This window comes from Acartia tonsa, chromosome 2 (assembly GCF_053477335.1).
Source record: "Acartia tonsa isolate MP-2025a chromosome 2, ASM5347733v1, whole genome shotgun sequence".
Lineage (NCBI taxonomy): Eukaryota > Metazoa > Arthropoda > Copepoda > Calanoida > Acartiidae > Acartia > Acartia tonsa.
In genome coordinates, this window is record NC_137261.1 from 54353416 (window position 1) to 54366833 (window position 13418).

Here is a 13418-nt window from a genome sequence, read left to right on the forward strand (position 1 = left end):
TTACAACTATTATCATGTCATCTGCCCGCAAGCAAGGCCAGCAGGATGATGAAGCTGGTAAGGAAACCACTCCTTGTCGGGGACGCTCGACAACACCTGGTATAAACACCCCTTCAGCTAATACAGACATTAGAGACTCCGATGCTTATGAGGAAATACAAATATCCAATTTAGAAGAATCAGAACAAATTGGCAAGAGGAATATGAGCCCTGAAGTGAATGCGATATCTCTGGTCTCACTATCAACACAAGCTAACTTATCAGACTCATGGAAAACTGTTTCCCACAGGCGGACAAAAGTAGCAGAACCAGCAGAAGAACTTCTACTCTCGCAGAAACTGAACACAATACAACTTGGTAGACCTAACACGAGTGGTTCACTTGAAGTTGGAAGGCATCTCTGCACAAACTGTACAACGAGTATAGAACACAAGAGAATCCACACCACCAACACTTCGAAATCTAAAGAGAGAAGAGCTAACTACAGAGACAGACAAATTGCCAAAATAGAGGCCATCTCAAATTATCATAGAAGAAAATCCACCGTTAAAGAAATGGCTACAAAGTCACCCAATCCCAAACCTCATCACAGGGATAACAGGGACAGGCATTTTCAGAGGAATACCAAACGGGATTATCAGGCCTCTTATAGGTTATCACCTGGACGCTACTGTGTAGCATGTGGACAATATTCTCACAACATATCTGATGGATGTAGATTATTATGTGATGATACAGGGCGATTATACCCAACTGTATTGACATCAGCATTCTGTACAAACTGTTATAAGACATATGGTAAAGAGTTATACCATTCTCGACACTTATGTCCTGGGAGGCCAGCCATGATGGAATTATACCATAGTGGTAAGGTGAAACCTAGTGGTGTCTTCAGGCAAACATATGAAGACTGGGCTAAAGCCAATGCTGAGGAATCATCTAGAGATTGTAACCTCAGTGGAATCACAACTGCCACAGCAGAAATAAACCCCAATGAGCCTAAAGATCAAGTAAGAGATAACATTACACCAGCAAAGGAGGAAGAAAGAAAATTGTACCTTCATTGCTCTGGTTGTATGCCAGAAGAAATAGATTGTAAATATGACTATGATGTACGCATGACAGCTTTACTTGACTCAGCAACAAATAAAAACATCATATCAGCCAGGTACTATAGCAAGTTGTTCGGCATAGTAATGAACGATGATGAAAATCAGCTGGAAGAAAGTCATGATCTACCAGTTACACGTGCAGATCACAAGATCCCCGAACCCAGAGAAGTAACTCTCATGATTCGCCCCACATCATTCTCAAGCCGTCATTACCCAATTCCCTTCTCAATTGTAGCTGAAAACCATGAGGATGTCGCACCTATGATAATTGGACTAAATGGTATTAGAAGCCTACAGCTAACATGGACGCCTGTCATAGACAAATACCGGTTAGCACCGTGTTTGTATTCTATTCTTCACCCTGAAGGACCGCTGAGCAGTATCTTCTGTTCTGAACTTGAGCTCCAGCTCTGTACAGGAGTAGTTAAAAAGATCAAAGCTAAAGAAACCCAAGTGATAGTAATGAATATCAACCACTTTTTCAACCTAGCACCTGGAACACAAGTAATCCTCAGCGACGATCATATTTCAAACGAAAATGCAGGAATCAAAATCTTACCTGGACAAACACAACTCATTATCAATGATGATGGACAACTCAGTGGCAGAGCTTTAATAATCAACAACTCCGATCACACTATCACCAACACAGTTATCACTGGTTACATAGAGTCCAGCGACCAATCTATTGTCAGAGAGGTAGTCGTTGATTTTGACTTCTCAGGATCATTCATATATGGACTACCTATGCTACCAGAAGTAGACGAATCTGATGACGAATTGGATCAACTTGCCATAGCACGAAACACGCCAGCTATTAATTAGATCACTCTAGTTACTAGTAGCCAACCTAATAATACTCTTATACCAATCTGAAACACAAAATCAATTATTACATTGATTAACTTATTAAGCTGATAGATACACTTTAATTCATACAGCTATCAAACAGGGCACTCACATATCATGAGTGATCTTAATCTGATTATCATCTTAATGCTAAATAAAACTCCAGTCTCATCAACTCCTGAATACAGTAAATTCATTGAACCCATAGATGATGATGTAAAAATTAGGTTAAGGTATATGATCAAGATTGAAAATTTCACACACTACTATTTCAAAAAAAAAAGAGAGAGAAACTTGAATAGTAAAATAGCTAATGTTTTATGGCATAATTCTAAACTCTTCATACATTCACATGTAGAAAAAAAAAAGTCCTGAACAATCAACAGTGCCAAAATTCCACTGGGACTTTGTCTAAAGACTATCATTACTTGTGAAGCAAACTTTACACTAAAACTCACCCTAAGACAGACAAGACAAAATTGTAAAACAAAAATATATATTAAGGACATGACCTGGATAGTACACTCCACCCCAGGAGCCCAGTATACTTAGGGAGTATCATTAAATTGATTGAACTATCTAAAAACGAAGTCAGAACTACTTAACATATATTTTGAATATTCTGAAGAAAGTTGTGGAGAATACACACATAAAAGATAGAAAATTTAGTTTGAGAAAATTTCACTTACCTTGAAAAGTTGTAACTTTTCCTTGGTTCTAGGTTTACATGTCTATCGCAGTGTAAATTGAAAACAAGCATAGCAGTTTTCAAAAAGATATATGGATTTACAGATTTTACAAAAAAAAACTTTTTATGCGCATATTCACAACAATAGGCATAAATGAACCAATAGCACATTCGATCTCACTTATACCTTCGGGTTGGATGAACTTTTGTCTCAATCCTAGCACAACGGTGAAACTTAGAGGACACTATGAAAGTTTGGCAATTGGACCAATTTTGGTAGAATTAACTAGCACATTGACATGTAAAATAACCCTGTCAAATAAAGCTAGTACCACCTCTAGCTTTTATGTAATAGTCTTATTATAAACTGCATTATTAGAACTCACAGACCACTTTTACCACCTGATCTAATCTTTATATAAGCATACAATACTATATCACTCCTGGTGATAAGATACCAAGCTTATCGTTGCATTTGCAAGCAAGGGAAAACAGTATTGAATCGCTTGAATTTAAATTTTGATTATCTCGAAAACCCTATGAATTATAATTCCCAAGTAACCTTGCAGTTAACATTAAGTCTAAGAAACACATCTCGGATACTTAACCCATCAGCCTTTAATAATGCCTGAAACATGTATCCAAAACCATGCTGTGGCAAAAGTGCATCTAATTTGTATATAATTGTGATACAGACAAAAACTATCGATTAGAATCTGTACGAACAAAACTATATCTTTAATGCTCTTATTTAAGAACACAGCAACGGTATACATTGTGATATGCCACAATTTCACCCATCAATGATTTTATTTAAAAATCTAGTAATTAAGCAAAAACCATTGCCTACCCTCAAAGAAAACTTCAATCAAACAAGATTAAGTTTTCTTTCTTGCATATTGTACTCAGACTTCTTTAAAACTTTAAACTTCAGAACTATAATATAACCCAAATACCAATGCATCTTGTCAACAAATGATTAACAAGTATATTACAGTTCTAACCAAATTAGATTTGAACTGCTACAACAACAACACAACTAATAATGATGCCATAAAATATTTAAGTTATAAACCATATGAACTAATTATAGCTCATACTATAAGAAGGGAACACTATTGCTCTTCTTTCCTTACGCAATATTATATGTTGTACGCAATTTTTGATGAAACAGGGATATTTAAAAGTTTAAATAATAAAACTCCCCTATATCTATTTTAAAAGATGCCAAAACCTGTTTTAATTGCTAATTAAAAATAAGATTACAACTAAAAATCACATAAAAAAAAAATATATATATAAAGGTAAACTTACAGAAAATTCATGGAATTAACTAAATACTTTCCACGTGAGACCAATCCTAATATCACACATACCCTCTCACAGTATTAATAAATTGCAAGTGTTCAAAATAAACATGGTTGAAAGGAGATCTGATATAAATACAGACAAGTTAAATACCCTTTCAAAATCAAAGAGTTTCAAACCATTTGGCTAATATTTTGACACTTTCATAGAGAATACAAAAGAGTAATTATAAAGTCTTACAATAAAGTCATGGGCTAAAGATAGTTAACTAAACGAAACGCTTCCGTTTATAAGTTTGGCCAAAGCAAAATCTGCGACTAAAAATATGTGCACAGTCATCCCTTTTGCACAAATAAACAGCAGAATGACTATCATTATAACAAAATGCAAATTTAATTAATACAAAGCCTATAATTCTGCACACGTACAGAATTCATATCTGTAAAACATTAAACATAAATTATAATATCAGATTTCGAGAGATATAAATCAAATCCAACAACAATCACTTGCATTTCCGTTTACCCTGTAAACTCGGGAACATGTAATAGTATGTTATTCTAATCTGATAACAGAGATATCATAATTTATGCAGAATTTTCCCACTCAAGGTTATATATCCAGTGGTAAAATTTACGTCTTCTCTCTTGACAGGGGGAGACCAACCATATACAATACATGTCGACTAAATAAGTCGATCCCTTCAAAAATATTTAAACACAAAAATATATAAAAGGAAAATTGTATATGTATAAGTTTTGAATCTGTATAATCTAAACAGAGTCAAACGAGTAATACAAACTGTACAAATATACGCATGTCACTGCGTAACCCAATATATACAAAATTGAGTTAAAAGTTAAAATATCTAATACTTCTATGTAAATCACACAAGCATAAAAATATTATTAGACAACCTATATATAAATGCCTTGAATTGAGATGAACTTGATTAGTTATTAAGCTTATAACCAATCTACATACAAAAAAAATATGTCAAAAACTTTAATTATAGTTAGAAACCGGAAACGCCCACTCAGGATCTAGCAGTAGCGAAAGTGGGATAATAAATAGATTTTGGAAAAATAAGTTAGTTTATCATAGAACTCCAAGCAGTGAAGACCTTAACTATTAGTGTAAGTGTACCAGTCAGAAAAGTAACTTTTGATTGTGGATATAAGCATCTATTAAATAAACTTAACTGTTTAACAATGTATTCTAAGATAATATTAATAATACTAAGTACGTACTACTATAGTACAACAGCAGACACAATGACAGACTTGATACCCACTCACTATCAAAGTGGAGAATATATAGGCTACACGGCTGTAGCAATTCGATCCATTCAAGTTGATATATCTGTAGACAATACAGCGCCTGAAATAGCAATCTATGATGGCCTGAAGACTCAATTAGACATTAGCTACGATGGACGCACATTCACTTCAGCACAAACTAAACTTATAGGCAAGTTATATACCAAAAAGATTAAGGACTTGCTTAATGAAGTAATAAAACTTATCCGCAAAATCAAGGAAGCTATTGAAACAGTAACTCCTTTAATAAGTTCTAACCGCATTGAAGTGACTAATAACGTAAATAAACTTTCTTATAAGCTAGATCATGATAAGTTTGACTTTACACAGTTATTGCTTGCGGAGATAGTACCACAAATTGTAAGTGGTATAATCCTTCATGCCAAAGCAGCTAACTTTGTGCAAACAGCAGAATACTCTTATGTTGATAGCTTGAGCAACTTAGCCATCACGAACTTAGAAGATCTTAAAGCAGACTTGAACTTCAGACTTACTCTAATTCAAGATCTTGCAAAGACAGACATCACAGACTCTATTAAAACTTTTGTAAGGCAAGAACTTAACTTGGACTATACTCATAATCTTGGATTGGAAGTCCAAAGTCGTTTAAGTGGTGGTACCACATCATTCACCACTATCCTATCCATGGAATTAAGTTCTGAGCCAATAAAAATCTACAGATACGCACCAATTCCTTTTGATGAGTGCTATATCGATTCCATTTATTACTTGGATAAAACCAAAAGAGTTTACAGACAATCTTATTATAACGCTTATCTACCGGTTGAAGCTGACCAGTGCCTTAAGGGACTACTTAGCGTTAATGAAACATTGATAACCAAGCACTGCCCTTTGGCAAAACAGACTTATCCCTACGCTCATGTGCAAGATGGAATTGTCTTTACTAGCTTGAGCGAGAATACTAATCGCAGTTTAGAGAATGCATCAATAACTATTACATCCACTCCTTTTATTATAACAGGAGGATCATATAATCTCACATTGGGAGATACGATCGCACAGTTCGCATTAGGATATGACCGACAGACCACGGCACGAACTTTACCATTTGCGTCAGAAGCACTGTGCCCACCAAAACCTAAAGAACCATTGACCATTAGAACTATCTTCGCTCATATAGAAGAAATAGCTATATACGTGTCAATAACAATTATCATGGTTATAATATTAGACAGGATCACTACATTCCTAGTCAGACTCTTGAAAAGAATATTAAGAGTATTTCAGAGGAGTTTGCGTATACGCGGTAGAACGCTTGTCCCTCAACGACCAGATGCACATCATCATAACCTAACGGTAATCTACGGCAGGAGAGGTCACCCCGCCGCGACTACCGCTAGTTATCGACCTAGAAACTCAAACAGAATAGTTAGATAAATATACAAGTTAACATGATTCCTATGACTTAACTTCTAATGCATCCAGATGGAAAGACTAACGGACATTCCCAATGATATAAAAGACCTTGCCAAACGGAAAATATAATACTCTCGTAGTTACCTATACAATATTGTACTTGTATTCTTGTACGTTTCTTATAAAAATCTCCACGTTATTATTATATGAGCTATCTAAAAGGGTAATGATAGAAACGGTAAGAAAATAAACCACATATATAGTAACTATGATACCAAAAGAACATAGTAGGTAATATTATTACTCATTTTAATTGTTATAAAATAAGCAAACTTTAAAACTAGGCTAAACGCTTCATAAAGGTAACAATTTAATTTAATTATTATCACTACTAGCGTGACAAACAAACAAGTAACGCTTATAGAGTAAGCTACGTAATTTTACACAACATATGTTAAACCAATAATTAACAAAGTATGTATGTTACTTAAAAATCTCTATATTTATTTTTAACAAAAGTAGATAATCTTTAGAAAAGGTATAAAAATTTGACAAATATTTCTCTTTGGTGAAAATTATAAAGTTAAGACAGTTTCGAAAACAGAATATAAACTTTCATTTAACAAAAATCGTTGGAAAACAAAATTGTGATAATAAGAAAGATTTCTGACAAGTTTTAACAAATTTAGTTAATATTTTTTTTTTGGACTTAAGCTGTATATTGGCACATAAGAAAAATTCCGAGATCATTAAAAATAATTGAGCAATAAATGCAAAAACTTATATATATATATAGGCACACAGCCTATCAACGACTCTACTTGAATTAGGAAAATTCTATTTGGTGGAAATAAAAATTTAGATTTAACTTTAATGACAGGCCTAAGAAAATTTTACCCCGAAACTTAAGTTTTACGGCTATTGTAGTAAGAATTAAAGGGATGTAAAGTTCTATAGTTTTGAAGAGGAATGATATATATTCTAAACCTTAATAAGTTAAATAATCTTCCTTAATAAAATTACCCGATCAATGAAACTACTCTAATTGCTCAAATATTAAAATTTACAAACAGTCTTTACATATCTCTCTTATAAGTACTTGAATAAGCATATTTGAATAGCTTTGTCTAACGTCAGTCCTTCAGTCTACTTAGATATTGGTTACAAAAAATATACGCTATTTACAGGTCCTCTATATATATCACAGCACAATTAAAATTCACGATTAATGCACAGGGATGGATATAAATGAAAGATCAGAGAAAAGGTACTGAGGCGCAAGTTCGATTAAATATCTATATACATAACCCTTAAAGCTAACAAGAATGAATAAATTGTGATATAAGGCTGAAATTAAAATTGTTAATATAATATTGAGAAAAGAAATTTAGTTCAACTATGACGAAGGTGATTGAGATTACACGAAGTTTTAAATTAGGGGAAAGAAAATACAACCTTATACCATTATTTCCTTACATACTAAGTTCCTTACAAGCTAACATGTAATGATATAACAAAATAACAATGGTGTAAATTATTTGGTCTTGTACAGTATGAAAGTCATAACGTCTAATATTTTACTGAATAGTAATCACTATTTTGACTAGTTACATAGAATTAAGAATTTTGTCACACGTGTCTGAGCAGTCTTTGTCTAATAAAATTTACAATGTCTATGACCAAGCTAACATTCGCCACTTCAACGCGTACGCTTAGGGCCGGCAGAACCCCGTCGCCGAGGGACACCTTCAGCATCGGACTCCTCTCTGCTGTTATCCGACGAACGCACAACTGAGGTCAGGCTAGCAGTCTCTGAGGCAGTCTCTGGTGGAAGAGATGGGGTGGGAGTCTCGACTGTAAGACGCAGCCGCTCTAAACCTCCAACCATTCTCTCTGGCAATGGGAACCGAATCTCACTACCCATGGAACCGAACTGGCTGGATGGTATATCGATCTCGAACACGTTCACCAGAGGAAGGGTATTTTCCGCTTCCTAAAATAGGGAAGTAAATATTAGTTAAAATAGAAAATCTTAACAAATAATCAGGGAGAAATATAATAATGCTTACCCATATAGATAATTGAGCATTCTTGATACTTTTAGAAAATTTTTATTAAATCCGCTAAAGTCATGATGCTAACCAATGGAACGGGAATAGCACCATGATTAAAATAACTTATTGTATATACGCATAGCTAAAGTCACCAGATTCTTTACCTCAAGTCACGTAGTTTTGGTGACTAATAATATTAAACGAATGTAGCAAACTTACCGCTGAAAGGTCCGCTGCAGATGGGGAATCAATTCGACTCAAGCATAGGGATGAACTATAGCTGGATCCTTCTGCAGACCCTCCAGAACTGGGTGGGCTAAACCTTAGCATGTTTGTATAGTGTTCCTCCAGATTGACTGAGTTGGTCGCCTAAAATATAATAAATCTTATTAGTTTAATCGCAATGCCAACAAAAGAATCTAGGAAAATCAGGAAATGAGAATGCCTAAAATCCTGTAAAGCTATATGATTAGGTAGCAATTCAACCCACTTTATACTAGAATCAAAATCTTAGATCGGTTCAAAAATGCTTATGCAACCATACATTTTAAGATTAATATTCTACCAATAAAAGAATTTTAGTTGCAAATACCTCTAGATACGTGTACAAATATACAGCCTCTTTCTAAAAATTAATAGAAAACTAAAGCATGGATACTTACATGTAAACGCTCTGTTTGATCAACGATCAACGGACGGAAGCCAGGACTTCCCGTCGAGGTTTCCAAGCCCGCAGGCACATTTCTTCCAGTAACCCGATCCTCAGTGGCAGACAAACAGTGTACGGCAAACAGGCCAATTCTGGACCTTACTTCTGCTGGAGTCGATGGACTAGCAGAGGGAGCCTAAAACAAAAGAAAAACATTAAAGTCTTGATCTAACATTTAAACCCCCAATGAGAAACGTGCGGCACGAGCAAACTCTTAACCTTCCCAGAGGGAAATAATATTAGGTTGCTACTTAAGATTTTAGTAAATGTTAACTGGTATCTCAACTTAATTGCGGTAACCGAGCGGATTTCTCTGGCGACATAAAACGACGACAAACGGTGAGCGATATATATGGAAGAGCCGAAAGTCAACGTTGAGGAAGTGAGAATAGGACAGAACAACCCTGCAACAACATGATGCTTTATTAGACAAAACGGGTGGCTAGAAAAAAAAAAAAAGAAATATACAACAGAAGAAAACTCACCTGTGTATCCGACAGAATATCATCAATCTCAGAGGACGCGGCTTCATACATGGTGTCCGACGGCTCCGCAGTTGGCGACATAGCCCCAGCTCTAGTCCTGTTGGTCCTGTTACTGCAGTGGAGAAGCTCAATGGTCCTGACGCCTATGTTTCGGAGGCGCGTACATACATCTCTTATCCAGCGAGCCAGCGACCTGTCTGAGGTGTTGTCAATACGTGTAAGAGTCTCAAGCCCTACAGCGCCGAAGAAGACCACTATAAGAGCACATGAAAACAAGCCTAAACCCAACAACATGTTAATTAAGCCATCCATGTTGAATGTGTCCAGACTCGTCTTCTGGTCTCTCCCCAACTCGGCAGACCCAGAATCACCTCCGGCAACATCGTCACCAATGTCACCGCAGGAGTTCTGCATCACCGAATTGAGGAGAGACCAGATGATTTGTATCGTTCTACTAAGCATCAGTGAGAGATGCTCGTTGCCGAACATCTCCCCTTGATCCCTTTCGGACTCTACAGTACTTGTACCCCCATAGTCATCGACATCAGCAAGGCTTGGCATCCCAGACTGGTCGCTGTACACTGAACTCGAGTCGTCTAAGGAGTTTTCAAGAAACGAGGAATTGGCAAGAGTGGCCGCAGCCGCCCTCATTGATTCCTCGAATCTTTCCTTAATATTCTGATGCGCGTCCAGGCTGTCAGGCACATACATTATGAGCGAATGTAAATTTAAAATAGAGGACTAGTGATTCTGAAAGGCAATATAGTAAAGTTGATTTTATGAAAAAGACTGTACACACGAATGTTTTTTTTTTGTATTTTAAGCAAATATGGTTGAACCTCCTAACCATTAAACTTTGATTTATCATCTAAAAGTAAAATTCCTTAAGTTAAAGAATATGTAATTAATCTTACATGATTCAACGCTTAAAAATAGCTATCGTTAAGCTATTCAAACATTAAAACTTTGTTTTATTAGACTCAATTAAGTTAAAGAATATGTAATTAATTTTACATGATTCAACGCTTAAAAATAGCTATCGCTGAGCTATCAAAAACATATTCATTATGATGTATCAAGCAATAAAAAAAAAAAAAACTAGCTAAATCTGAATATCTTCAATGATGTTTAAAACACTCTCGATAAAGCTAGCTAAATATAATTTTTGTAAGCGACCATTTTTTTTAAAAATATGGTTGAGTTACTCGTAACATAAATAACCTATCAATTAACGTCATTATAATTGAATTAAGTTAAAAAGAAAATCTTATTTTTAAACCTATAGTAAAATTGTTTTAGAAGATTTGAATCAGGACTCAATAAGTTTTGATTATAAAAAGGGAACGCTGTAATCAAAAGTTAAAACAAATAGAATGATGGAACATATCTGTGTCAATATAAGTTTTGTTTACGAGGAACGAATTTAACTTTTGCAGACGGAAAACGTAAACAAAACAAGGTACGTCAATTTACCTGATGACTCAGATATGTCCTATCAAAACTACAAATATTATATAGAATAAAATTGTCATATATTGAAGATGTACCCATATTGCTTCTAACCCACTTTCGTTTAAAAACACAGTGATAAAGGCCTTATCGACGAAGAAAATAAGATTCTTGAGTCTTAAATAGCGGCTAACGAATGCAATAATGGGCATATCAACAATCTATAACATAGAAACATTCATATAAAACAAACGGGTTACTATATTTTATCACTTTTATATAAATTCTCTTGGAATTTAGCGGTAAAATTAAACACTCGAACGCAAGCTCCGCTCGCAAAGACAATTATTATATAAATGAGCATAATTACTGGGCCGCCAGCTTTTTATAACCTCGCTCAAATCCAACCCCTATCACTTTTGACCGCCCAAACATAAACAAAGGGTTGACAACTTGTTGTTACGTAAAATTTAATTACGGACGTCGAACGATATATTTTATAGATATTAAGTCTAAAAGGTACACTTGATAGCGACGTAATGTAAGATATTAGTCTTTAAAATGATTAAAATTTATTCATGTTAAAAATAACATAAATACAGCTAATACCAACAATGGTATAAACCATATGTATATATACAAAATATACAAACAAAGGGTTACCAACTATTGTTAGTAGAATCTTATATTTTTACATACATACGAGTAATGTAACAAAAGAAAATAATACGATATGTAAATACTAATTGTACTTATACATTTTTATATAAAATATTGTTTATATTCAGGAAACAGTTATATTTAACAGAAATAGAGATAACTAACCAATCCATTATAGGTCTATCTGTAACGAAAGAATTTCTAGAATATCCCAGGGATAAAAGGATTAATAAAAGATTATTAAAACTTCTTTTGTTTAGATTACCATAGCCAGGATACCCCAAGGAACCGGTTGGAGCACGCGCACTAACTCTTTTTAGGATCTACCATGGACCAGCCTGGAGATAACCTAGATGATCATGGAGTATTGGAGCCCTACCACCACCCTACCTTGGACGGATTGCGGTTGTGTTCCTGTCAACACCTTGACACAATAGACGAGAACAACAACATCATCACCACACCAGAGTACGATGGATTCTCAGAGAACCTGTCCATCACCATCAGGAATTTCTTGTTAAATACAGCCCTGACTACCAGAGAAGATAGTAGAGTGGAGACCGATAGTGACACTAGCTCCAGCAGCACACTGTCCCTCTCTACCAATGACCTCAACCAACTCTACTATGACCTGGAAAATTACTCAATCACCTTGGACGAGAATGGAAACGAGGTAGCACAAGTGGACGCCCTTGGCTACATATCTACCTCACCCCCAACCTCAACCTACACTTCGAACGAGAGCACTTCACCACCTAGTTCATCATCAGAAGAAGCTGAACTATCCAGAACAACCAACGCAAAAACATTTATTGATGTGACAATGTTAGATAAAACTAAACCCCTCAAGAAAAGAATGTATTCTATTTGGGAGGTTTATCATCTTGTATACCCAGCTATGAAAATACGCAAATCATACTTTCTTAATGGAAAGCGTATTTAACTTAGCTTGGAATACATTTATAGTTTATTATATATGCCTATATACTGGGACTACTAAACTTTTTCTTTTTCTCTTTTTTTCTTTTTTAACAACTTACCCCCATTGGAGATGCGATCCTCAATTTTCAAATTCTTTGAACGTACATATGAGACTTTTACAGAAATGCTTCGCATCCACAACTATCTATCTATGCTTGATATAAAATCAACACTATATAGATCATATTATGAACCTTTGATTGACACGTGCCCTGCAATTAACTAGTAGCACTCAGGGGCAAGACACAATTACTTTAGCTAGGCCCAAGGCATTATTTGTATCAATTTATGCATTCATAGGCCTGTCCCTACCTATATGACACCATATATGGGTAACGAAAGCCTATTCATGGTAATCTGTATGTGATTTGCTAATAGTATATGTTTATTAAAGATATTATGTTTATAGTTAATGTAATCGTATAAA

At 35.0% G+C, this 13418-nt stretch overlaps 2 protein-coding genes across 2 annotated transcripts in view; both read right to left on the reverse strand.

The window, feature by feature from the left end:
- Positions 1 to 13418, reverse strand: part of LOC145312181 (zwei Ig domain protein zig-8-like) — a 128060-nt gene that overhangs the window by 52611 nt on the left and 62031 nt on the right. The gene's annotated exons all lie outside the window — the stretch shown is intronic.
- Positions 8353 to 10702, reverse strand: LOC145312337 (uncharacterized). The gene is made up of 4 exons (XM_080151581.1): positions 9902 to 10702; positions 9370 to 9552; positions 8927 to 9076; positions 8353 to 8646 (listed from the first exon to the last, which is right to left on the reverse strand). Exons 1-4 carry the CDS (start codon positions 10610 to 10612, stop codon positions 8353 to 8355), a joined length of 1338 nt encoding a protein of 445 aa, XP_080007707.1. The 5' UTR covers positions 10613 to 10702.